The sequence below is a fragment of the Vipera berus genome, assembly GCF_964194415.1.
Source record: "Vipera berus genome assembly, chromosome: 3".
NCBI lineage: Eukaryota > Metazoa > Chordata > Lepidosauria > Squamata > Viperidae > Vipera > Vipera berus.
The window spans coordinates 144019306-144046024 of NC_138204.1; the positions used below are offsets into that span (position 1 = coordinate 144019306).

General features: G+C 38.9%; 1 protein-coding gene across 3 annotated transcripts in view; it reads right to left on the reverse strand.

The window, feature by feature from the left end:
* Positions 1 to 26229, reverse strand: part of DUSP22 (dual specificity phosphatase 22) — a 40597-nt gene extending 14368 nt beyond the window's left edge. For all 3 annotated transcript variants that reach the window (XM_081322974.1, XM_081322976.1, XM_081322975.1), the window contains exons 1-4: positions 25964 to 26229; positions 15165 to 15198; positions 9645 to 9727; positions 1667 to 1716 (exon numbers count right to left, since the gene is read on the reverse strand). In XM_081322974.1, the coding sequence (XP_081179100.1) occupies positions 1667 to 1716; positions 9645 to 9727; positions 15165 to 15198; positions 25964 to 25984 (188 nt within the window). In that variant the 5' untranslated portion in view covers positions 25985 to 26229. The remainder of the gene's footprint in view (positions 1 to 1666; positions 1717 to 9644; positions 9728 to 15164; positions 15199 to 25963) is intronic.
* Positions 26230 to 26719: the final 490 nt, after the last annotated feature.

Consider the following 26719-nt stretch of genomic DNA (forward strand, 5'->3'; position numbering starts at 1 on the left):
GCACTCTGTTCGGAGCGAAAAGGCAGCGCTCCACTTCCTTCCGTGGGCTCCCTTTGAAACTACTTTTGTTTCTCTACAAATCAGATTATCAGGAAGTGCCTCTCCCCCCCCCTTCCTCTTCTTTACCTCTTGTAAGTACAAACAGTGGCTACCCAAAGCACAGCTGCTGCTCAAATATTCTTGGGCAGCTTGTATCATTCCACTTTAGCTGCAAGTCTGAGCAACTCTGCCATGAAGTAAAAGCCTTTTGAGAATAGGCCCGGCTCATCTGTGATTCAGCAAAAATGTACACACCAAAGAGCCAAGTACTATGGACGGTCAGGCATTTAAATAGCCCTCAAAAGACTAAGCGGGTTCAAAAAGAAAGGGAGATAATTAAATATTTGAGAGGCTGCCGCAAATTCTGCTATGTCATTACTCTGGGTAGAACAAGTGTTTCCATCAAAAAGGCCACCTATTTCTTATTCATCTATCCAGACACATAACCACACACTACAAGGTGGCTTCTTTTTAATCACCAAAACATCAACAAACAGGACCATTTTAGTAAACTGCATTAATACATCACTTTTCCAGTGTATCAGTTTTGAAGTATTTTTTTTCCGTAAGTAGACACAGGAAAGATTCATAGATGCTTTCTTTTCTTAGCTTTCCCTAATACAGAGAGACTACAATATTGTATACAGTGTTTTCTAATATATGCAGCTTTTGCATCAATTCATCCCAAAACATTTTATAAAAGGTTTCACCTTCTTCTTGATGTCCTCCTTTGTTAAAGGTAAAGGTAAAGCCTGGAGGAACATTGTCCATAGGGTCGCGATGGGTCGGACACGACTTCGCAACTAACAACAACAAAAAAGGTTCCCCCGCACATGCGTGCTAGTCGTTTCCAACTCTAGGGGCCGGTGCTCATCTCCGTTTCAAAGCTGAAGAGCCAGCGCTTGTCCGAGGACGTCTCTGTGGTCATGTGGCCGGCATGACTAGACGCCAAAGGCGCACAGAACGCTGTTACCTTCCCACCGTAGTGGTCCCCATTTTTCTACTTGCATTTTTACGTGCTTTCGAACTGCTAGGTTGGCAGAAGCTGGGACGAGTAACAGGCGCTCACTCTGCTACACAGCACCTCCTTTGCTACATTATGTTAATTCCTTAGTTGTTGGCTTTTAAAATGTCTTTTTAAAAAAGTTTACTTCAGAGAAATTTAACTACCCTTTTGTTTATGCAACCTTCAAGAACATGCTTTCTTTTTCAGACTGATCTTTTTACAACCTGCTGTGCACAAGCCAACTTTTACAAGTTGGTTTGTGCAGGTTTCTTCCCCCTTCCTAATCAAAGTCAGATGCTAGTAGACTCAATTCAGTACTGCCATTACTAATCTAATCCTACAGATTTCTTCCCATAAAACCTGGAGCTGATTTATTTTATAATTATAACAACTATGTACTGAATGAAATCCTATGACAGAGATAGGGACTTGTATTTCCTGTGATGTTTTCCCAAACACCTGTATCCACATTGTAACAGAAAGATTAGCTGTTGTTTCCAAAAATTGAAGAAGGCAAGGAGCTAGATATATTTGCAAATCTAATCAGGTGTATTTTGCTTCCATTAAACAACACTGGACTATTATCTAGTGGTGAAATTGATCACTGCTTTAAATACTTACAGATTCTGTGAGGGTGAATCTGCAGCAGGGATACATAGGTATTTTATTCCCTGTAAAGAAAGGAAAAAGGAAAATTGTAGTAAAACATATTCAGAGATAGGAACCTACTTTTGTTCTGGATGGTGCCCAGAAAACATTTTAAGATTAAGATTCATCAACCAGATTTTATGCAGCCTGATTTTTTGCTGGAATGGAAACAGCTTTTTTTCTTTTATTTCTCACATTTTAATGTATCTTTTTCATTGTAATGCTATAAATTGCTTACCAACTGTCTGACATGCATTTCTTCCTTTCTTACATGAATATGGAAAATAAAATGCATATGTCCCGTGGGGAAGATGGTTATTATTTTCAGTGCTATACATAATTGGTTTTCATTACTTTTTTAAAAATCAAACAAAGTCTAGTATGGGCTTTTGAAAATAGACACTTTCCTTTTTGAAGATTATTAAAGTTCTGTCCTAAAGTCTTAATTGGTTTCTAATAAGCTATATTCACTGTTTTGGTCAGCCCTTACCAAAAATTGTATGTAAAACAGAAGGAATGAAAAGTGAAAAAATCATATATTGCTGGATTCAAATAACATCATTAAGCATCTTTGATGCTTTCTCTGTGTAAAAGAGAACCGACACTGAAAATAAGTAAAGTCATAGATCAGCCTGCCTGTCAACATTCATGGATGAAAAGTAGATGTTCAAGATCTCATTACATATAAATCTCCTCAAATGATGTGCCCTTGATTTTTCAAGTCCCCAATTCCATAACAGGTACAAGCATAATATTAAACTCCCTCAACTACCTGTGCCTCGTCACTGGCAGATATGGGAGACAGTACTGTACAACCAGCTATGCAATCCTCTGGATTGCTAATCCCTACAAACCATACGTGAAAATGGCTCATGTATTTCAGCATTCTTACATCAGGCTGCCCAATCTTTGAAAACTCAAAATCTCTTCAAAACAATTGATACTTGCTGCTGGATGGGTGAATCGAAAGCTAGCTTGTACATTCAGATTTTTTTTCCTAGCGATTCATATTATCACCCTTCCTACTTATGGGGATAGGAGAAGGGGCTGAAATGGGGAGGTGCTATGCCTAAACTTTGCTGCAAAACCATTATTTCCCCCAACTATTAAGCAGGGACCTAAATCCAAAATCTAAAGGCATTTGAGCAGCCATACCACAAAAAGCAGATGCGGTCAAGAAAAAATCTAAATGTGATTTACTTGATTAAAAACAATTAATTTGATTATTCCCCATATGTTTAATAATTTTCCACTTCTGTCATATTAAAATTACAACTGAACTGCAACCTTTGGAAAGTACTAAGGATACTCAAGGCATTGGTGGGCTGTACATTGTATACTCATTAGAGAAATATTCCCCTCACCTACTAACAAGTTAAAAGCTACTTTGTTAACTTTTTGCATATTACTACAGTTTTAATATAGTCAGTTTTGTACATCTTCTTGGCCCACAATATTCTTTGTGGTGTAATAATTTTTACTCCTGCCTCTATCAGTTCATTAATAGAATGAATCTATTTATTATGTATAGTCAGTTCCTATAATCAGAGACCCTTTTAAAAAACAGACACTGTGGTAATCCTACATTCTGCTACTCTCAAAAAACTCTCTTAAACTTGGCTTCTATAACCATGGAAGTACATATCGCTATATTATTTATTCTCCAATACTTGATGTCCACTGATTCTTTCCCAATGCAGTATACTGACAGATGTAAATAGTGTGTCGTATGCATTCACTTTGCATCAGGCAATCAACTTCTACAATGAAAGTCTCTGTGACAAACACCAAGTAGGCCTCTTGAGCTATTTTATCACAAATCTTATCTGTTTTTCTGGAGATTAATCCAGCATTTGTAGCATCCTGCAATTGTTCAGCCTTACTTTCCTGATAATTTTAGTAAGTAGAAGGGGCAGAATTAGGAACCATTTTGACTGGATGAAAGCTATTTCAGTTTCAGGAAATAGGTAGAGTGGGCACAAAAAGGGGTAAACATTTATTTACAGGTGAGTGCAAATACCACTACTATAGTCTACATAATTTGGAAAAACTTATAACATTTCCAGAATTATGTTCTACTCCAAATGAAAGAGAAACCAGTGTGTCATCATGGTTAATGAAGACTCATATTTGAGTCCATCCTTAGTCAAGGATGTTCATTGGAGCCTCTGGACCAATATAGCCCAGAAGATTGTTGTTGGAAAAATGGGAGATGAGAATGCTATGCTTTGAATTTTTGGAAGAAATCTAACAAACTACTGAAAGAGAAAGAGATCTGGCTTTGCTATTCCAAAACTTGCAAAGTTCCTCTAATTTTTTTGTATATGTATATATACATATACATACACACACACACACACACACACACACACACACACACACACACACTTATTGTCCCCCATGAAGTTCTGCTATTCATGCAATATTTTTGCCAGCAGACACTGTTCTGGCTGGTACCACCTGATTCAATAGCATCTTTGCAGCATCTGGATGTGTCCAGAAATGGATGGAAAGAAGACTACAAAGGGGTTTCTTCTTTGAGTAAGCATTGGAAATCAGAATATGGATAACAAATAATAGTGTAGATACTCTGGAAAGTGTCAGCAAACACAGCCCTGTACGCATGCAAAACAATCAAGCAGAAGTAGTTTCACACTCATTCTCTCCAGGCAGCACCTGTGAGTAGGAATTTCGCGAAATGGCAATGGAGCACATCCTATAAACGAAAACACCAGAAAAACGGTCATATCAGGATGCTGGGATAGCCCCAGGAGCATATAAAACAACAGGTAACCGAATGCACTTTCTGGCAAAAGCCAGACTCTAGATCCACTCTTCCAAATTCCAATGCATCTAAATCTGCTTGACAGAATGGGAAGCCAATAAATTCATTTTCCTCTCAGTTTTCTATTTCATTAGACAAAAGTAACCACAAGCATAAACCTTTTATTTCTCTTAGGCCCTGAAAGTCAAGAAAACAGTTAAACCGATACAAAGGGAGAGTTAACAAAACTAGCGCAAGTCTTCTGATTTCAAGAGCTGCTTCTTTCAAGTTTGGCAGCCAGTTCAGCCAAATTTCTAACATGCGTACTCACTGCCTAGAAAATCGTACCAGTTCAATAGACCTTGAGGAACTGTTTGAGGAAAATTTGCTCAAAGCCTGTTTTGGAAACACTATGCTTAATTTATTAGCATGTCCAAGAATTTCAGATTACATATATATCCAAATATACACTTTATTTAGAATATAACCATGACAATATTTTAAGCTAGGTAATTTATAGTTCACATGAACTATATTTATTGGATTTTTAATCACAAATTATAGGTGTAAAACAAAGTTTTACAAATTTTACAAAACTTTACAAAGTTTTACAAATATATTAATATGTATATTTTGTTTAATATTTTAAAAAGGCGTTTTATTTTGCTTTAAGAGTTACAGAACCATGGAACATGCAATTCCACTTTGGTTACCACATAATCATCATTCTTGTCTACAGTTAATCTTGTTTTTATCTGGATTTTTTAAAATCTCTTCTTAATTTTTAGTAGCAACCTGGGTATAAATTCTACTTAATGGAATGGATAAACTGTACGATTGTTATTTTTAAAGTAGAACTTGAGAAAGGAAAATCTAAATGTCAAAAATATGAGATCACGACATTCATTCAAGTTTTATACGGTTCAAAGAACGCCTAGAAATAACTATTGCTGTGGCTAATCTGTTAAAAAAATGAAGTCAATAGGAAATCTTTTACTTTCAAACAATCACAGATGCAGCAAACAAGTCACATTAAAACCCTTCTATAATCCGTTTCATAAGAATTTTTAGATGACAAAGTGTATTGCTTGAGCAAACAAGTCATATTAAAACCCTTCAATTCTTTCATAAGAATTGCTTTTAGCTGACAGTGTATTGCTTGATTGCATAAAATTAATAATCCACATGCTGAAAATGTGGCCATTGAATTTTAAGCACATTCTGTTAAAGACATTTTCTATAATTATGTTTAGAATTAGAAAATATATTCTTTTGAATGAGACAACCAATTTATAGGAACCTGGATGTCCATTTTGCAAGTTCTCTTAGACACTACAATAACTTTACATTTCTGTTCCCTATCCATTTACAGATCAATGAATTACTACTTTTTTTAATTTAAAGGGTAATAAAGAAATCTTTTAACCGTCTGAACCTCAGTACAAATTTCTAGACTGAAATAAACAAGAAGGGGGGGAGAAGGGGGGAGAGGGAGCAATAAGCATTACATTATTTTTGGCATAGCACTTCTCGGTATTAAAATTTATGTAAATTTTTTCAACGATGACTTCTAAGAAATATTTTTAACAGCCAAAAACAAAACTTCAGGGTACCTAATTGTGAAGCCAGATGCAAATAAGAAGCCTCAAACACCTGGCAAAGTTCTTTCAGGTTAACCCAAAAAGCCCCCATATGTTATTTTGACATGCCACATCAACAGATGAGGAATGGATACTCTTCTTTCATGAGGGACATTTCGTCAGAAACGGCCCAAGTAGGAAGCAGTTGGTTTCTCATGGTTTTCTCAAAACTAAAACAACAAGAGGTTATTAAGAGTTCTGGCCAGCGCAACTACAGGACCAAATAGGGCAGGTGGGGGAAGAGTAACTTTGTTCCTTTGTCCTTTCAGTTGGTTTAAAGAGCAGTCACCCAGGGTAAAACATGAAATTCTTGACTCATTTTATTATTGAAAATATTCAAACATTCCAGCAATAAGTGAAGCCAATGTACCGTTACTTCACCACTGAAGATGAGCATCCTACTATATGAAGAAAACAGATTGTTACACATATGCAAACACATACCACGAAGGGTTGGGGGTTATGCAATATGTTACTACTCTGAATATATCACAAAGCTTGTTTGATCTTGACATTAGTGAAACAATTGCTGAATCATATTTTTTGGGGTGTATTTGCTTTTAAAAAAATTAAATGAATCTCTCCAGTTTAGATTATACAGAAATGTCTATAAAGGTCATATAATATCATTGGAATATTGTATCAAAGTAACTAGTAAGCCAAAGACTCAAAGCCATTTCAGAAAAAAGCACCCACATCATTGAAACTTAAGTTTTTCTCTAAAAAGATTAAGAAGAGACTTCCCCACTGAAGATTAGTAAACTTCTCCCAGATCAACAAATTTATTTATGTTATTTATTTTCAAATGTTGATTTTGTTTGACTCCTTAGGAATAAAAAAGATGGAAGAACTACATTTAGTTTTGTGAACAGGATTAAAAGTCAAATGGGCTTGCTAATATGTAAGGTACATATAGAAGAGTTTTAATGAAAACATGGAAACATTTAGGATTTAAATGCTTCCGATATATTATTTCTGAATCTTCACACTGTAAATTTGTGTTGGCACAATGGTAATTATGGTTCAGGATCTGGTAATATTTACAGCAACATTTCCCATAAGACTACAGTTATGAAGTTTTAAACTATTTTTAAAAGTCTTCTTATTAATAAAGGATATTAAGGACAATCTAAATGAACCTCAGTTAGGATAGCTAACTTCCTGTGAGATGAGAGAAGATAAATATTTCATCTTAAATACTTCAGATGAAAAAAGTCCTTACATTTTAACTTCAATTCTTGTATGCTTTAAGCAGAAATAAGCAAAAATGTAATTTGGTCGCTGGTGTTTAAAGAAAAGCCAGTGAGATTTTCTAAGGAGTTGGCACAAATGTGTACAAAAAAATGTATAATCTCAGCCATCTCAGTAGCTACTACTGAAGAACGAAGAACATTGACTTAAAAATTTCATTTCCAGCCCTGTACCAAAATTCAGCATTAATGGAATCCAAGGTTACTCCAAACTTCTTCTACATACAGCTCTCTCAAACAAAGCACAATGAATAGCTATGAGATACTAGTGCAGTGCTCTCCATCACAAAATTTTACTAATTTCTGGGAAGCACTAGCTGAAGTCCTCTCTTTCTTTTATTGTTTTTTTTTAAAAAATCTTCTATTTTAATCTATTTTAATTCAGATCACTATATTTATGGGAGTTAGATCTGTGAAGATATGTGGCCTGTTGTAAGCTTGCTGTATCTATGATATTCTCTGTTTCTGGATTTATAAACTTATTTCCATGTAACAGATGTAAGCATCATTTGATTACCAAAGGCTGTCAACATGGAGAAAGAGACCTCAAACTGGTAGAATCACATCTCATAAATTGTAGGACTGGGTCTTAAAAGGAGAGTGGCATCTCTGTATTTTAACTTTGATATGCCAGATTTAAACCTCACAGTACAAATTTTATATGCTTCCTGCTTTAAAACGGTAGGCGCTATACCATCAGTTCCTAGCAATCATGTTCAAAGAGAATTCAACTCTTTCTTGATGTGTAGGTGGGATTCATGTCTACCACAAGGAGCTCATTCTATTTATTTTACAGTCTTACCAACTAAATAAAATAAACACAGGCGGAAAGCTTGTTCCTCCTTTAGGAAAAAGAATGAAATGGAAGTATACTATATATTCTGAAGGATAACTTCATTTTTAATAGAGTTCTAGTGTATTTGTTTATTTCTAGAATGTTTACTGAAATTCATAATATGAATAAAACTCCTGTGATCATGAAAAGACCAAAGACCATTTTGCAATACCAAAAAAGAGAAAATGCCACTACTAGTCTTTCAAATTGTGTTCGCTCCACGTTTAAGGACAGTTTACTGTTATCAACACTCTCCAGACACTATGTCTCATTATTTGATCAATGTACTCTCTTCTACCTGCCAATCCAATTTTTTACTAAGCATCTGAATTTTGATCACGTGACCATTAGGATGCTGCAACAGTTGTTAAGAGTGAAAAATGGACACAAGTCACTTTTTTCAGTGCCATTTTAACTTTGAATGGTCACTAAATGAATGGTTATAACTATAAGTCAAGGACTTTTTGTACTGTCATGTACACATTCTTTCTGTCTCAAGGCTTATATATCACCAGATCCCAGACTAAGCTTACTGATCTTAAGGGGATATAAATGAAAGATAGATAGGTGTGTGTGTGTGTGTGTGTGTGTGTGTGTGTGTGTGTGTGTGTGTGTGTGTTTTAAATGTTTGTTAAGTATTTAGAGTGCACTTGCTTAGTCCCAGACACGGGACAAATCTTATTTCCTGTTTCAGCCTAGCCCAAGGCCATCTACAGGCAGTAGCCACAGCAGTGGCAGCTCATATTTGTGTAAATTTTTTTGGCTCCCTTTATTCTGTTAGCAAGCCAAAAAAAATAATTATATATTATATATTATATATATAATATATAATATATAATTATATATTTCACTTGACAAGTTTTAATTACAGGATATACATAGAGTAACATTCCCATTAATGTTTTGACTATGCAATAAAACAGACACATATCTTCAATCTTGAAAGTTGGGATGAACAAAGTTTTATGATTTATAGGATCTAATTATTTTTTTAACAGAACCCCGAGAAATGGGCCACATTATTGTTTAGAACTACAACTTCCATCATTCTTTACCATTGGCCATACTCGCAAAAGCTGATAGTAGCTGAGGTTCAAAGTCTGGAGGAATACACATTGCCATTTGTAGTCCCATTTGATGATAATCAGATATTCAGAAGTACAATGACAATCAACACTGGTTAAATCACATGGAAGTTAGATGACACTGACGTATCATGACGTGATTATGACATTAGACTCATTTGAGCAGATTAATGGAAAAATGGTAATCAGAGTTCTTGAGAAAAAGCCCCCTTCTTGCACCTACACAATCTTTGTTGAACAACTTCCTCCTTCCTCTTATCCACAGTCTTTTATAGAAATAGTCCTAAGTTAATATTGTACTAATGCTAAAACAGCATTTGCCTGCTTATTCCTACTGATACCACATTGGTTTAAGTTTGGTGAGTTTCTTATCCTACCTCCAACATGGGCCGAGCACTGTCATGAATTGAAAGAATGTGTGTAATGTTATTCTGTTTTAGTTGTTCAGTGTCACGAGCATCTGTAACAAAGAGGAGACAAGGAAATAAAATTATCAGCTGCACTTATCTTGCTTCTTATAAGCATCCAAATAACATTGAGATGTCTTTCTCTAGTGTAACCTACCACTTTGGCTTGTTATGAAAGTAAAATATGGAAGAATCATACTAACCCATTAAGGTCATGGAAAATGAACTCAAAATATAATTTGGAGGCGTTTTGATTTTTTGATTCCATGAAATTAATAGAATCAGAAAACAAGATTTATTATAAAGTTTGCCACTATGACGTAGCTGGATTCTAGCATTATTAAAGTTACCTGAAATGTTTTGAATTTCATATACTTATTTGCAAACTATTCTGTGTCTTATAAAGAAGGTCAAAATTTACAGTTAATTGAACAAGTACATTCAATAGCTTATCCCTTCATCACAACTCCCTACAGTAGAAAAAGCTGCTTAAACATAGTCAAGAGAAAAAAAAGATTTTGCAAAAGGGAAACTCCCAGGCTTCTCCCATTACGAATGACTAAACTAGCACAAAACAACTTGCTGATGATCATGTAATCCTTGAAACAAAATAATCCGATTAATCGTTTTAATCTTTTACTATTTTTTTTTAAAAAGTAGCACTTATTTTCAAAATTAGTATCATATGAATTTTATGTCATGAGAAGAAAACAAATATGGATTAATAATCAGCTTAATAGCTTGCCTGGTGTAGCTATAGGAGCAAAAAAAAAAAAACCAAACAAGCTGTGGCAACATTAATTCTAAAGAAATTGGAAAATTTCCCCTGCAATATTTTAGGGCAGTATTTCTCAACCCCAGCAATTTAAAAATGTGTGGACTCTTAACTGCCAGAATTCCCCTGGAACTGCCACCATTCCTCCTAGGACAGGGGTGTCAAACTCAATTTCATTGAGGGCCGCATCAGCATTGTGGTTGCCCTCAGGGGGCCAGGTGGGTATGGCCAGGGTGGGCGTGGCCTACTGGGTGGGCATGGCTAGAGTGCATATGGCCTACTGGGTGGGCGTGGCCAGCTCTACATCGTTCTCATCAAGGGTGCCTATGGGGGCCTGGGCAGGAGTGGGACAGATCTGAGGGTCTCTGGCAGAAGGAGGGTCTCTGGGCCAGGGCCAAGGCAATGGGGACCGTTCCCTCACTGTTTCCAGGATGGCTTCGCGGGCCGCATGAAACCACTTCGCGGGCCGGATCCGGCCCCCGGGCCTTGTGTTTGACATGTCTGTCCTAGGAGGATCCATTTTATACATTAGATCCCAAAGACTTGCTGGAAATCTTGACTGCTTTTGAAAGCTCAGAAGGAATGGTACTGGCTTGGTCTTCAGGGGAACATTATAGAAGAGCGTGTGACAGAGTGAGTTACAGAGAAGGCCCAAGATCCCTGCAGATAGAACTCTCTCCAAGCAGGAAGTCAGAGAGAGTTTTCACAGTTTCCAGCTCTTACTAGAAAGATATAATAGACTGGACACTCCCAAAGATACCCGGAACCCAAGCCAAGAGGAGATTTAAGATGACCAGTAGTATTTTGAATTGCGCATGGAAACTAACTAATAGTGCAATTCTTGAGGCAACTGTGTTGTATGGGCAAAATATTGGTATTCATAAATGTCCAAGCTGATGCATCCTGAGGCAGCTAGAACTTCCAGATAGTCTTCAAAGACAAGCCTACATGCAGCACATTGCAGAATCCAAAGAAAAAAATGACTAAGGAATGAATAATCTTAAAGAAAGTTTTTCTGAGCTGGAAAAAAGCTGCAACTGGCACCAGGATGGAGCTGAGCAAAAGCCCTTTTAGCCGCAGCTGGTTGTTCCTTGAGCAAAAGCTCTTCAAGAAGATACCAAATAATAATAATAATAATAATAATAATAATAATAATAATAATAATAATAATAATAATAATAATAATAATAATAATAATAATAATAATAATAATAATTTTATTTATATACCGCCCTTCTCCCGAAGGACTCAGGGCGGTGAACAGGGCAAGCATAAAAAATACAGAGTTACAAAAGTTAAAAAAGGATTAAATATATGCCCACTAAAAACAGTAAATACAAATATTAAAATAACAATAAAACCCCGCCCATCCCCCATCAGGCCAGGCCGGCTTGTTCAAATAAGAATGTCTTTAGATCGCGACGGAAGGAGCGAAGATCGGGCGCCATCCGGAGCTCAACCGGTAACTGATTCCATAGCTCCGGGGCGCCCACAGAGAAGGATCTCCCCCTGGGGGCCACCAATCAACATTCTCTGATCGGTGGCACCCTGAGGAGGCCCTCTCTGTGGGAACGCACAGGGCGAAGGGAAGTTGATGCCGGCAGCAGGTGTTCCCTAAGGTACTCCGGACCCATGCCATGTAGGGCCTTAAACACCATTACTAGTACCTTGTAATGACAACTGGCAACCAATGCAGCTCACGGAGCAGAGGTGTGACATGGGAGCAGGTGTGACCCATCCAAACCAAAAAATGGAATACAGGTAATTCTTGACTTACAACCACAATTGGGACCAGAATTTTGGTCACCAAGTGATGCAGTCATTACTGAGTCATCACGTGACCAGACCTGATTTTATTGCATTTTACCCATGGATATTAATAGCAATAGCACTTAGACTTATATACCGCTTCACAGTGCTTTACAGCCCTCTCTAAGTGGTTTACAGAATCAGCATATTACCCCCAACAACCTGGGTTTTTATTTTACCAACCTAGGAAAGATGGAAGGCTGAGTCAACCTTGAACCGGTCAGGATGAAAGGAATCGAACTACTGGCAAAGTGAGCAGAGTTAACCTGCAATACTGTGTTCCAATCACTTTGCCACCAGGGCTCATTATTAAGTGAATCACATGTTGTTAAGTGAATCACATTAAGTCAGGGTTCCTGAAACTTGGCCACTTTAAGACTTGTGGCTGGCTGGGGAATTCTGGGAGTTGAAGTCCACAAGTCTTAAAGTAGCCAAGTTTCAGGAACCCTGCATTGAGTAAATCTGGCTTCTCCAATTGACATTGCTTGTTGAAAGCTGGCTGGGAAAGTCGCAAACCGTGATCACATGACTGCAAGATGCTGCTATCATTATAAATGCAAGCTGGCTGCCAAGTGCTCAAATTGCAATCATGTGATTACACGGGTGGTAACTCTGAGGAGAGGTGGCAAGTCCCTTTTCCAAGGCTCTCATAACTTGAAATTGTTGATGAATGAATGGTTATAAGTCGAGAACTAGTAGATTATCAGATGCAAAGCTACACTGTCATGTTGAGATTGAATTATTTTCAGACCATAACAATCTCCAGGCAATACGAGAGAAAGTTCTTTAACCACACTTCCAATTCAATATGTGTAACTTGAGCATCATCTGTATATTTAATTTAAACATTAAGAATAATCTTCCATTTCTTATAGATGTGCATATCGAATATGAGAATATTGATATTCAATAAGAAATTATGTTAATCCTGATATTCAATATTGGGCTGATAAAACAAATCATATATCCATATATTGGCTACTGGGGGAACCACAAAAATACTTTTATCTTTACTTTCAAGTTATTTATGTATTACCCCTATAGGAATGGCTTGAGTATCTCAAGGGCCGTTTTATACAACACAAGCAGCAAGACTGGAGATCTTCTGACTTTTGCTGTAGGCTAGCCATAAACACTTTTTTTTTAAAAAAAATGTTAAGCTATATTTTGGTCTTCATTAACTACAGAAGGAAAGGTTTTTAAAAACCAAATTGGGAAACAGATACCAGGTCTTGGTTTCACCACATTGGGTGCTCTGACTTTAAGCTCGTATTGCAAAGCAAATTTCCTCACAGTATGATTCTACTAAGTTTCAGATGAGATTGTTGTGCACCAATCCACGATCTGTTTCCTTACAGATAGAAACCTGTGTCCCCTCTGTTTTTAATAAATCCAGGTTACCTATCTCCCATTTGATGCAATTTTTTAGCTTTAGGAAAGTGGTCATTGATGTTATTTTCCATTCTATTGTTTACATTCCATCAAACATCTATGCAGTATTCTTAACCAGAGAGAAGGCCACGATCTAGCACTTTTGTTAATCATTCTGATGTCATTCATATAAAATGTGATGCATTGTGGGGTTTCTGATGAAACAGGAACACAATGTCGAAGTATGATCAGGAATGGTGCGCTCTCTCACCCGACTTCAGATGCACGGTTTAGCAGCATGGAATTGTGCTTTTCAAAGTAACAGCCTACAATTCTATCTTCTCTTCATTGTGTGGTTAACCTTCAAAGGTCTGCTGATCTAGCACACCCTTTCTCTGACATAACAGTGAACAATTTTTCAGCAAAAAGGGTCTGTCATTTCATTTTTGTCTCAAAATCGAAAGGGGAATGCTGAAGCAAATGGAAAACACTTCTATATTTCATCTTTTAAGAGACCAACGAAGCATACGAGACTGGTTCAAATTATGAAACCACAACTTAACTGAATTAAAGTAGTTTTGGTCCCTTCACCTTCTCCTACAGCTTTTGGTTCTATTTTCAGTCAGGCCTGGATGAGAGGGTCTGTGAAAACCCTAAGCCATGAGGAATATTAAATATGGCCAATTAAACAAGCTAGCTTCATAAGCCAAAGTATGAAGTTGTTTTACTCGATGGAGTAAATGACATTTAAAATTAACCATACTTTGTCCAGAGGTCATAGAGGACATTTAAAAGGCAGCATTCCTCAGAGATGGCTGGAGAAAATGAAAAGACAGCATGTGAAAACAAGGCTGGGCAGGATTCATTTTCTGGCCACTGTTTCTAATATTCACAGAAGAAATGAAACGGATATGATGTCCCCCTTTTAACTCTGAAACTAAAGTTTAATGGAAACTATAAAGTGAAATTATTTTCTTTCTTACAGGGACATGGGTTTCTACCTATTTAGATTTTTCAAGTTCTGGGACTCAAGTGTGAAACATCTGAAAGGGGAGGGAACAGCCTGGAAATGCCAAACATCCCCTAGGCCTAGGAAAATAACAGTTAAGGAAAAGTGAGTAGCTGCAATAATAATGGATCTATTTTGAAAAGAAAGTAAGATCAGCAAGCACTTTAGATAAGGTGGAGCAAATGGCATTTCCCTGGCCCAATTCTCCCTTCTAAAGAAGATCCACTTGAAATCTGGGAGATGAAGTCTAGAAGTTTTAAAGTTGCCAAGTCTGGTGACCCCTACTATAGAATATTAGCCCTCGAAGCCAAGATTGTTTTTACTTTTTACTTTTATATTTGTTATTTAAAACTGCTTGGAAAAATTGATCAGAAGGGCACTCATATTTCTTTCAAATAAGTCAAACTGAGCCACTGTTCCTTGGGAGCACTAAGCAAAACTTCTAAGCGGACAGAGTTGTAACCCCCCAATGTTGGGGATGCAATGCATAGTACTTTGCAATAGCTGCTAATAAAATTCATTTTACCTTTAAAATTTCCAAGGAACAAACCAGGAAGTATCTGTGAAAGGAAAAAAATAATATCAAATGTCAATCTTTTGTGGTAATATGGTATGACGCAGTTCAATTTGCATACAGAGGGGAACATAACACTATTCAAGCACAGTAAGGTTTACGTGCTATTTCTTGTCACAGTCCCACACTGTTTTACACTTAAATGGCATGTTTGTAGCTTTCAGTTACAATGTCCCATAATTTAAGGACAGTAAGAAGAAATAATACTCCAGACATGGGTATACAATCTGGTTCCCTCTAAATGTTCTACAGGCCAAAACATCTGAGGGTTGCAAGATTAGCAAAAGAAGAGAATATTCGTAGCTCGGGGTTCAAAAGTTAGAAGATTAATTGCTCTGCCTCTAAACTGACATATGTCATTTCTGAATTGGTTTCTTGTATATTTCTGGACTCTGTACAGTATAAGAACTCTTAGAACAAGACAAGCAGAGGTGGCTTGGGAGCTACCTTACCAGTTTTATTCTTGGTCTTACCCACCATAGCATTCATTTTGTGAAAAGACAAATTGCCTCACTGTATCTCATAACACACTCACACAATTCTAAATGAGCCCCAAAAGGTTGCAATCCACGATGTGAGTCAAGGGAAGGGTGTTTCCAATTTCCCCCAAAATATAGGCAGTCCTTGACTTATATGACAACTGAGCTCAAAATTTCCAATGCGAGGCGAGATACTGGTTAAGTGAATTTTGCCCCATTCTAAAACCTTTCTTTCCCGAGTGCTGTGTAGCAGAGTGAGCGCCTGTTACTTGTCCCAGCTTCTGCCAACCTAGCAGTTCGAAAGCACGTAAAAATGCAAGTAGAAAAATAGGGACTACTACGGTGGGAAGGTAACAGCGTTCCGCGCGCCTTTGGCGTCTAGTCATGCCGGCCACATGACCACGGAGACGTCCTCGGACAAACGCTGGCTCTTCGGCTTTGAAACGGAGATGAGCACCGGCCCCTAGAGTTTGAAACGACTAGCACATATGTGCGGGGGAATCTTTACCTTTTAAAACCTTTCTTGCCACAGTTGTTAGGGAATCACTGCAGTGGTTAAGTTAGTAACAAAGTGAACGTGGCTTTCCCCCCTCCCCCCTTCCCCCACTGACTTAGCTTGTTGGAAGCCGACTGGGAAGATTACAAATCATGATCACGTGACCCTCGGATAGTGCTGCTGTCATAAATACATGCCGCTTGCCAAGCGTCCAAATTTTGATCATGGGATCATGAGATGCTGCAACGGTCATAAGTCCCTGTAACTTCAAACAGTCTCTAAAGGAATGGCTGTATGTCAAGGAACATTTATATCATCTGGATGTCTAGCACACTGGGTGCTGCTTAGGAAGGTCACCCATAACAACGTTGAAAGGCGTGCCCAAGGCACAATGAATTTATTTATTTATTAGACTTGAATGCTGCTCATCTTGCCTAGAGGCTAGCAGGCTCCTATTTCTGATTCTGAAATGCCGGCAGGCGTGGAAAAGCCTGAACTCAAAAGGAAACCAGCTTTCCAGAGATCTCTCCTTCTTTAACCCAACATACCAAAAAGCCTACCTGTTTCCACAAAATCCACTGTCAAGATTTAGCTTGCCAATCATGATCTTTCCTAGGTCGGCTCCTTTGACAATGGGAAAGGAGGAGGCAGGAAACTTGTTCATCATTTCAGGAATGCACCCCGTATAGGATATCTGAGGTACAACATTTGCCTGGAATACTCTGCCTTGTAGATTGTGATAAATCAGCGACAAGTGGCAAACGCCTGTTTAAAGCAGTAGGAGATTTTCTTTGGTTTTACTTTGTTGTTGTTTTCCTTTAACAGCTACTAAACTGCTAGCAGAACAGGTCCTAGGATTGTCGGGTACTATTATACATTTCTCTCCGAGGAAGTCAGCAAGCACATAATGGCCTGTTTATTTACAAATCATAACACAGAGCCATTTAGCCATCATAGCTGTCATTTCTGCTACCACCAAAAACAACTCTAAGAAAGACTGGTCCCATCATATTGTTAAAATAAAACACTGCTAAAATATTTAGGATACAGGTTTTTTTTAGGGAACTCGTTACCACTGCTAACTTCCTTTACCACATCCTTGCCGTTCTTTCTTGAGCATGGCTTACTTTTGGGATTGTTCCCACATTCTCATGACATAGGATGCTTGCAGACTAGCACCCCACAATCTGGAGGAGGAGGAGGAGGAGGAGGAGGAGGAGAAGGAGGAGGAGGAGAGGACTGAAGAAACAGTGCACTAACTGGTAAACTGCTGCAAGAAGATTGCACAGACTAACTACAAGCAGCAGCATGACCAAGTAGCAAGAATGGTGGATTGGAACATCTGCAAGAAATATCATTTGCCTACAAGCAAGAACTGGTAGGACCATAAAATAGAGAAAGTCATAAAAATGAAGAAGTTAAATTGCTCTGGGACTTTAGAACTCAAACAGACAGGCACTTGCCACATAACACCCCAGAGTTATCATTTGTCGATAAGAAAGGCAAAGAAGTCTGGATAGTGGACATGGCAGTGCCTGGAGACAGGAGAATAGAAGGAAAGAACTGGAGAAGTTAACAAAATACAAAGACCTACAAATAGAAACAGAATGACTATGGCAAAGGCAAGCAAGGGTAGCACCAATAGTAATAGGTGCCTTGGGTGCAATCCCAAAACAACTGGAGCACCACTTGAACACCTTTGGCCTTGAAAAATGCACCATCAGTCAGTTGCAAAAGGCATCTTTACTGGGAACAACTTCCATCCTGCAATAATATCTGTAATGCCATCAAACATCCACAGTCCTTGGTGAGGACTGAATAGACAGACAAAACTGCCAAACCCAGACCGAACATCTGGCTGACTCTGTGATGATTAATAATAATAATATGCATATGCAGACATTAACATGTAGGTGATAGTTCCAACAGTTACAGCAATAACCAGATATCACTTTAGATTAAATGAGCAATATCAAGGTATTTTAATACATCCATAGCAAGACTTATGTTTCCCCACAGTCAAGTGCATTAGAGCTAGATATTATGAAAAGATTCCTAATTTCTCCTTATCCTGTAATAATAAAAAACATTAGAAGGAATCATATTTCCAGTAGATAACTATTTTCATATTGATCCAATCCTAATGAGCAGATATGAAAATTACAGACATGGACAGCTAAACATATTAATTACCCTATGACAGTGGTCCCGTTCATGCAAATGAAGCTGCACGTGTGCTTGCCCACCACTTGCTGAACCCATCCCCCTCTCCCCCCCCGCCCCCGCTGGTCCGCAAAGCCAAAAGGGTTGGGGAACTCTGCCCTAGGAGCATAACATAGTAAGGGCCAATAATACATCCCTTTACAAAGTTGCGATCCTAGTAGTGCTTCAGATGTAGCAGAACAAGAACTCCCAGAAACCCAAGCCAGCATGACCAATTATGATATCTCAGAATTCTAGATGAATGACATCAGTTTCCACTTCATTAAACAATGTTACTGTTTAACATTGACATTCATAACAATACTGACAAAGTTCATCAGAGGTATTTATTACTTCATCTTGTTTGCAATTCCACTTCTGAAGAATCCAAGCAGCTCACAGATAATAAACATAACATTAAAAAATGAACAATCCACACTTAACTTAACTTAACTTAACTTAACTTAACTTAACTTAACTTAACTTAACTATAAGGTAACAACATCCTTTAATAGACAGCAAGATCTTCAAGTTTCCCAAAATATCTTCCTGGAGATCCAGAGTTCCAAGGCTCTTTGGAAGTGCAGTAATGACAGGGTAGCCCAAATATTGAGGGGGGGGGGGGAACCAGGGGGAGGAGGCTGTCCCAATCCAATAGAAGGGATAAAAATAATGTGATCACAATTATTCTGCAGCAAGAACATTATAGACTTTGCAGTAGGACTTCTGAGCTCTTGTGTATCTCTGTATTACCAAAGTAAAACAGGATTAGCCAACTCAAGAGACTGATCAAACTGAAGAAGATCTATCTAGGTCAGTGATGGCAAACCTTTTATAGACCGAGTGCCTAAATTGCAACCCAAAACCCACTTATGCATTGTCGGGTGTCGGGTGGGCATGGCCCATTGGGTGGATGTGGCCCACTGGGTGGGTGTGGCTGAGGTGGTAACGGCCGACTGGATGGGACTAAATAGTTCAATCAATCAATTCCAACTTTGCGAGATCTTTCCCCCCCCCCCCCCGAGAAGTTGAAATTGATTGATTGAACCCTTTTTTTTTGCACACAGCAGTGGAGGCCTAAAGCGAAAAGGTTTTATAAAACCCAGCTGAAGGCCTAGGACTGGGGCAACGGCGTGCATGCCCAGAGAGGGCTCTGTGTGCCGCCTGTGGCACGCGTGCCATAGGTTCGCCACCACGGATCTAGGTGGTTGCTAAGAGTTAGCACTGACTTGGTGGCACATTATCAAATCAAACTATAAAGATTTAATACACTACAAGTCCACCATTATTTAACCCTGCCAGGTTACTTGCCCCATCTGACTTTAAAAAAAATAGTTGTAGAATGTTGCAAAACAAAGTACTAATTTCTCGTATCAATTTAATTACAAAGAATGTGTGCCCACAAATTCTTGGAAAATAAAAACCATGAATGCAGGTCAATGCTTGCTTGGATGTGTGCCCACCTACCTAGATAATTTTTAAGCAAATGTAAGATGGGGTGTTAGAAAGCATCTTGTGCAATTATACAGTGTAGAGAATTCACATTTCAAACGTGGTTTTATTCAGAGGTTTGAATGATTTACTTCACTGGGAATATGGCCAGGGGAACTAAAATTAAAAAAGATTCTGCTATTATTTGAGAGGCTCCTTCCATTGAAGAGGATTATTTTTTTTGCTACACTAACCCCCTTTTCCAATTCCTGGGTTTAAGGTCTTGTAAGAGAAAGGCTAACTTGAGACCTCTGCAGCTTCCTTTCACACAAGATGAATAGCAACAACATTAACAAGAGTTTTGTACGTTCTCCATTATGAAAACAATGAAAAAGTCATAAATATTCAGTTGTTTTCTTCCTCAGAAGGAATGTGGGTGAGGTTTTCTGCTGCTGCGGGACCCACAACAGTTCAAGGTGGAACAGTAATTTTCACTTATTCTCAATATCGCAACTGAGCTTCAAAATATTTTTGATGAGGGTTCAGGAAATGAAAATGATGATGTATGGAAGAACCCTTACGTCTTTTAAATATAATAATTTGGGTGGTATGTATGTACGTATTTCCTGCTTTTACATTACAGTCAAAGTGGGAAACATCTTATAAAGTGCTCTCATAATATAATTTAAAGCCATAAGTAGACGCTGCCACTAGGAAAATTTAGAGAATAGAAGAGGCTGATTTTGCCTGGAAGCCATGAATCAGCCTTCATTTCTAAAAAGACTGCAAAATACAGATAAGAAGATGCCCAGCTCAGAATGGCAAGAGGAAAAAAAAAAGAGAATGTTGAGTTAGTTTGAAGAGAAATGACACATGAATAAAATATCTAATAAATATTTATATATATGACAACCGGGAAATGACAGTTAACTCAGTAATATATCACATTTTGGCATATAGTAGCATAAAACGGCCCCACGTCCAATGCTTGCTCTAAAGCCCCATTGTCCTTGGTTTATGGAAGAAGATGCAGTGCAAAACCTGGCCACTGTTTTTGTGCCAAGACTGGCCCATGTAAGCCAAAGGGAAGACACCAGGTTGCCTCTTACTTTATAGCATCTTAGTGGGCAAGATGAGCTACACCATCCTCTGGAATAAGTGGGAAGCAATCCAGCCAAGCCTATGATGCTAAAAAGCGTCTAATCTAAAATAAGGCAAAAGGAAAAACAGCCTGGAGACAAATAAAAGAGTGTGAAGGGAAGAATGTGAGCGAATGTCTCTCATTCCACTCTATGTAGGTTCCAAGAGCGGACATGCTACCTTGGGTGGCATTACCGATTGGTCAGACAGGAACAAACAATAGCCAGATGATCCAAGCACCAACTGTGGCAATAGCAGCTGTTTGCAAGCTATGGGGGTTGTCCTGGTCACTAAGGGGAAGGAAGTAAGCCTCTCCGGCTTAAGAACAAAGGGAGTTTTGAAAATTGAAGTAATCCCATCAGCAGATTTCTCTTGTCCAAACCATATATAGCTTTGACCAAAGGATAGACTCAGTTGACCAACTAAGGCAATTCATGAAGGTCAGATCAGATCCAGAGGCATATAAATTTGCAGTTTTAGCACCTGATTTTCATTAGACATTTGGATGCTGTATTGGTGCCAAACAGAGTTTTGCTCCAGCTACTGTCATTGAACAAAAATATGGCCAAGCCCCCTCACTCAGCAAGGAACTTCCTTTACTCATTCCAAGCTGACCCTGAATACAATAGGGCAACTGCTACAACCTATCCTTTGTTCTTGTGCCAAGACGGCCCATTACTTACAAAGGGAAGTATCAAAGTGCAAAGTGGATGGGGTTTGTTATGGTCACACCCACTTCCCTTATTGTGCCCCCCTCACACCTTGCAATGAAGTCATCACAACTGAGCTTAAGCACAGCTTAAACAACAATAGACATTCAAGCTATTCCCTGTTGCCTCTCCAAACCTTATAGGCTAATAAAGTTACAATTAACACTGACAAGTTGAAATTTAGAACAAGGAATGTTTTCTTGGGAAATCTCTCCATTCTACTTATTTGCAGATATGTAGCTCAAACCTCGTTTCTAAAATTTGTGCATTTAGTTCTGGAGCAGGCATTCACCTTCTACCCAACCTTACAGTCAAATCAGTTACATTATTTCTGTACTTTCATCCATTTCTATGCTGATAATCATGAAAGGAATAGTATGTGCAGGATTTCACCTTCATAAGCCTGCACCGCTAGCTCTTATAAATTCTGATGTGCAAACATCAGGAATTTCATAAAATGAATAAAACCTAGAGCTCAAATATAAGAGACAAACACATTTTTAAAGACAAAGGCCACTATGAAATATGATATCCTGTGAGGGTCACTTGGTATAGTGGAGTTAAGGCATCAGGCTAGAAAATGGGAGGCTGTGAGTTTTAATCCTGCTTTAGGCCAGGCATTTTCTCTTAGCCTTAGGAAGGAAGCAATGGCAAACCACTTATGAAAAACCTTGCCAAGGAAACTGCAGGAAATGATTCAGGCAATCTCCAAATACTGGACATAACTGAATGGAAAGCAAAGCAATCAACCAATAAAACTGATACTAGAGGGGCAGGGAAAATTCAAAACAGCTGTTTTCTTATCTTGAAGGTCCAGATAGGATAATTATGTTTACAAATTAGCTATGTAATCTATGTAATCTATGATTACATGATATATAATTTTAAAAAGTGATAGTGCCATTTCTATATCAACCAATCTATCTAATAGGCAAATGGCTAGTTTATACTATTTTTAGGTAAAAGTAAAAAGTTGAGGTTTGTTGTTACTATCTTATTCTACTGCACCAAAGGGAACACAGGTCAATGCCTTTTCTTTCTTTTTCCCTTCTTTTCTACACTCTTCCCTTCCCTTTTCCCTCCCCTATTTTTCCTATTGTTTTTGTATTTTTGTATTTTATTTTATAAACTAATAAAAGGGACAATTTTTAAAAAATAAAAACTTAAAAGTGAATGAAATAAAAAAATAAAAAAACAAAAAAAGTCATGGTGCTTATACACAAGGAATAATAGTTATAAGTAAGCAATCCAGGTTTATATGAACATTTAAGGTTATAGGAAACATGCAACACATTTTTTAGTTGTGGAAACCTACAAATGCAGCCAACGCTTTAAAAAGCCTTAAAACAGACAAGTCAGAAATGCTGTTTGTGGCCAGACTATTTTCTTGGGAGCTAAGCAGTGCATCCTCTCTCAGAAAAAAAAAACCTGATGCATTGGCCCAAAAGATCAACTCTGCAAGTTGATGGTTCTCCTAGCAATGCTTTTTTTGGGGTGGGTGGGGGGTGGGAGGGTGCGGGGACGACACGCCAACACATTGGAAGAGACTCAAGATTCTTCTGAATCTTGACACACTCAAGCATTGGGCCCTATCCAACCAGATGCAATTCAGTGGTGAGAAATGTACGGTCCTGTCAGGAAAAACCAAATGCATAGTTATAGAATAGGAGGTAAGTATGAGTCAGCAGTGTACGGCAGCTGTCAAAAGAGTTAATGCAATTCTAAGCTGTATCAACAAAGGGATAGCATCAAGATTACGGGACCTGATAATAATACTGCTTTACACTCCACTGGTGAGACTACCCTTGGAATACTGCATCCAGTTCTGGTCACCATGATTCAGAAAAGATGCTGAGGCCCTAGAAAGAATGCAGAGAAGAGCAACAAAGATAAGGGATTTGGAGGCTAAATCATACGATGAACGGCTAAGGGCACTAGGTATGTTTAGCCTAATGAAGAGAAGGCTCAGAGAAGACATGACAGCATTCTTCTAATACTTGACAGGTTGTCACAGGGCATTGATTTATTCTCCACAGAATCTGAGGAGAGGACAAGAAGCAATGGGTGGAAGCTTGTCAGAGGGAGATTCGACCTGGAAATAAGGAGGACTTTCCTGACAGTCAAAGAATTCGTCAATAGTACAGTACAGCTTGCCTCCCAGAGTTGTGGGTGCTCCATCTCAAGATTGGACAACTATTTGTCTGGGATGGTATAAGGGCTCCTGCTTTGGGCAGGGGGGCTGGACTAGAAGACCTCCAAGGTTCCTTTCAGCCCTATGATTCTATGAATCATCAGCAAATAGAAATAGCACTTCCATCCCACCACCTTCCTTAAAAAGTCTTGATGTGGCTCAGGCTAATTATGTGGTGATTATCTAAAGAACTGAATACAATAACACAACCCATGACAAGGTCCTCTTTAAAACAATTTGTAAATTTCAATTACTATATGCTACCAGATTTGGGGTGGTGTTGGTGACTTATAGCAATCTTCTCCAACTAGGGCAGGGGTGTCAAACTGCCAGCCGGCGGGCCTGATGCGTCATCCGGAAGCCACGCCCACCCCATTGCTGGCAATGACAAAACAGTCCCGATACGTCACGTGACATCACAAGTTTGACATGTCTCAACTTGGGGCTCTCCAAATATATAGCATAAAAATTCCTATTAACCTCAGCATCACAACCACTTTAGACTTAAATGATAGAAATTATCTCTTGGCAATAAATTTCATAGCTTGTGGAAACCCGAATTACAAATTTTGAATGTATCATACCTGTTAATTTTAACTTTATTCAACCCCAGATTCAATTCTTCCTTCGGGAGAAGGGCGGTATAAAAATTTAATTAAATAAATAAATAAATAAATAATTTCAGCATGCTATTTTTGATTGTTTTATAACTCAAACATAACTTCAACTTCCTTCAGGAACCTCTGCCGTTCTAAACTTTCTAAAATTCGCTCTTAAGTGAATTTACAACCTTTCTTATTACAATTGTTAAGTAAATCATTCCAATTGGTAAGTTAGGAACATTTGGATGCTAAGTGAATCTGGCTTCCCCATTGACTTAGCTTGTCAGGTGGTCACAAAATGTCATCACATGACCCCAGGGCACATTACAAGCATCATAAATATGAGTCAGTTGTCAAGCCTCTGAATTTTGATCAGGTGACCATAGGGATGCTGCAACGATTGTTACCGGTGAAAAAAGGTCGTCTCTTTTTTCAGTGCGGTTATTAACTTCAAACAGTCATTAAATGAACCCTTGTAAATCGGGGACTACCTGTACGGGCAAAAGTACCGTCACAAATCAGCTTCAAGTTATTTCACTATAACTGAAAATGAAAATGTATAAACATCTCCCACCATTCGAGCAGCAGAATAATGGAAATGGAAATAATGGATTTGGGGCTGGGGGAGATGAGGAGTGTGCAGAGCGATCCGATAGGCCTCCCTTTTCGTATCACAGCATCGCTGGCAAAGAGCAAACGGCAGACAAGATACTCGCAAAAGCTCCCGAGGTATGCGAGCGATTTAAAGCGCCCAGGCAGCCTCGCCCAGCTGCTGAATAATAACCCAGCTGCAAGATCTTTGATGATCTCAAGCATTTCCGGCTTTTATATGCAAATGAGAAAGACGCCAATAGTCACTGGGGAAGGGGAGCTAAGCTTTAAAATTTCAAAATGCAGACCTCGAAGATGCCGAGTAAGCTGCGCGTTGGGGGCCTCGGCGCAGCTTTAATGAGGGAGACGAGCGTTTTTGTCTTCTGTTTTTAGGACAACTGTTTTTTTCCCCCTCGCTCTACTAAACCAAGGTATTCTAACAGAGGCGGCGCAAAACGCGTGGTTCCCAACTTTAAATCCGCCGACCTTCGAGTAAGCCCCATTTAGAGACCAACGGGAGTTACTGTTTAAGCAACCCCGATAGGAAGGGGCAGGAATAAACGGCGATCAAAATCCACTGAACTCAGCGCGAGCCACTTCCGAATACATTATAGGCATTGGATCTGGTTGCACGTGTAGATGGCAATCACCCAGAGAGGCGGACACGCGTCCGATTTCCGCAAACACCCCCGCTTTTAAAACGAAACGCTACTGTAATTTGTTTAGTCCTTGCAGCATCTAGAATGTTCTTCGAAGTGTTATTCAACATACCCTTTGTAATGATCAAATTAAGGACCCGAAGTGGGGGGGGGCACTCGGAAGGCTTCTGTCCGGGGGGGGGGGTGTCCCCTAAACCCTCGCACGCGAGCACAACCCCGAAAATAAAAAACAAAGATAAGCAGAGTTTACCTTATTCATCCCATTCCCCATGGCTCTAAACGATCTGAAACTTTAGCACCAGAGACTGGAAGCAATCTATTGACTAGGAAGCTGCAAATAAAAATACTGGGGCGGGGAAACAACGGTATTTACTCTGTACGAGTGAGCAATCAAATATAGAAGCGATTATATTGTTAACTATTTTTCACCGCAGGAGTTCTAAAAAATCTCCCGTCCATCAGAATTAGCCGGGACTTTCCTCTTAAGGTATTTTATAAGCGGAATCCGCCCCTGGATTTCTCTGGATGAAAGCCCAGATGAACTAGTTACAAGTTTATACTGCCAGGAATTACGTCTCGGTCAATCCGACCTTTCTGATCTTACCACTCCCACGTGTGATTAAACTCCAGGCGCCGTGAAAATTGCCCCAAATAACAGCGCTAAAATTTCTGGGATTCGTAGTTTTATGCCCATTCGGTCGCTGGCTGAAAGCGGGATGGAAAAACTACAACGCCCGGCATGCACAGCGACAAGCTTAGGTTCCACCTTCCTGACCACGTACACAAAGTTGTGAGAGCTCCGCCTACTTTCATTCCTGGAAAGGATGAGTAAGCGCCGGCGGCTTCTTTGATACACGCTGTGGAGGCGGTGGGACGTGTTTGGTTTCTGGGCAAAGGCAGCCTCCCAGTTAACGCCGTGCATTTTTCTATAGATAGTTTATTTATCGCTGCTTATGCAAATACGTATTTTTGTGAGAAAACGGCCCCAAATTAAACGAGACTTTTC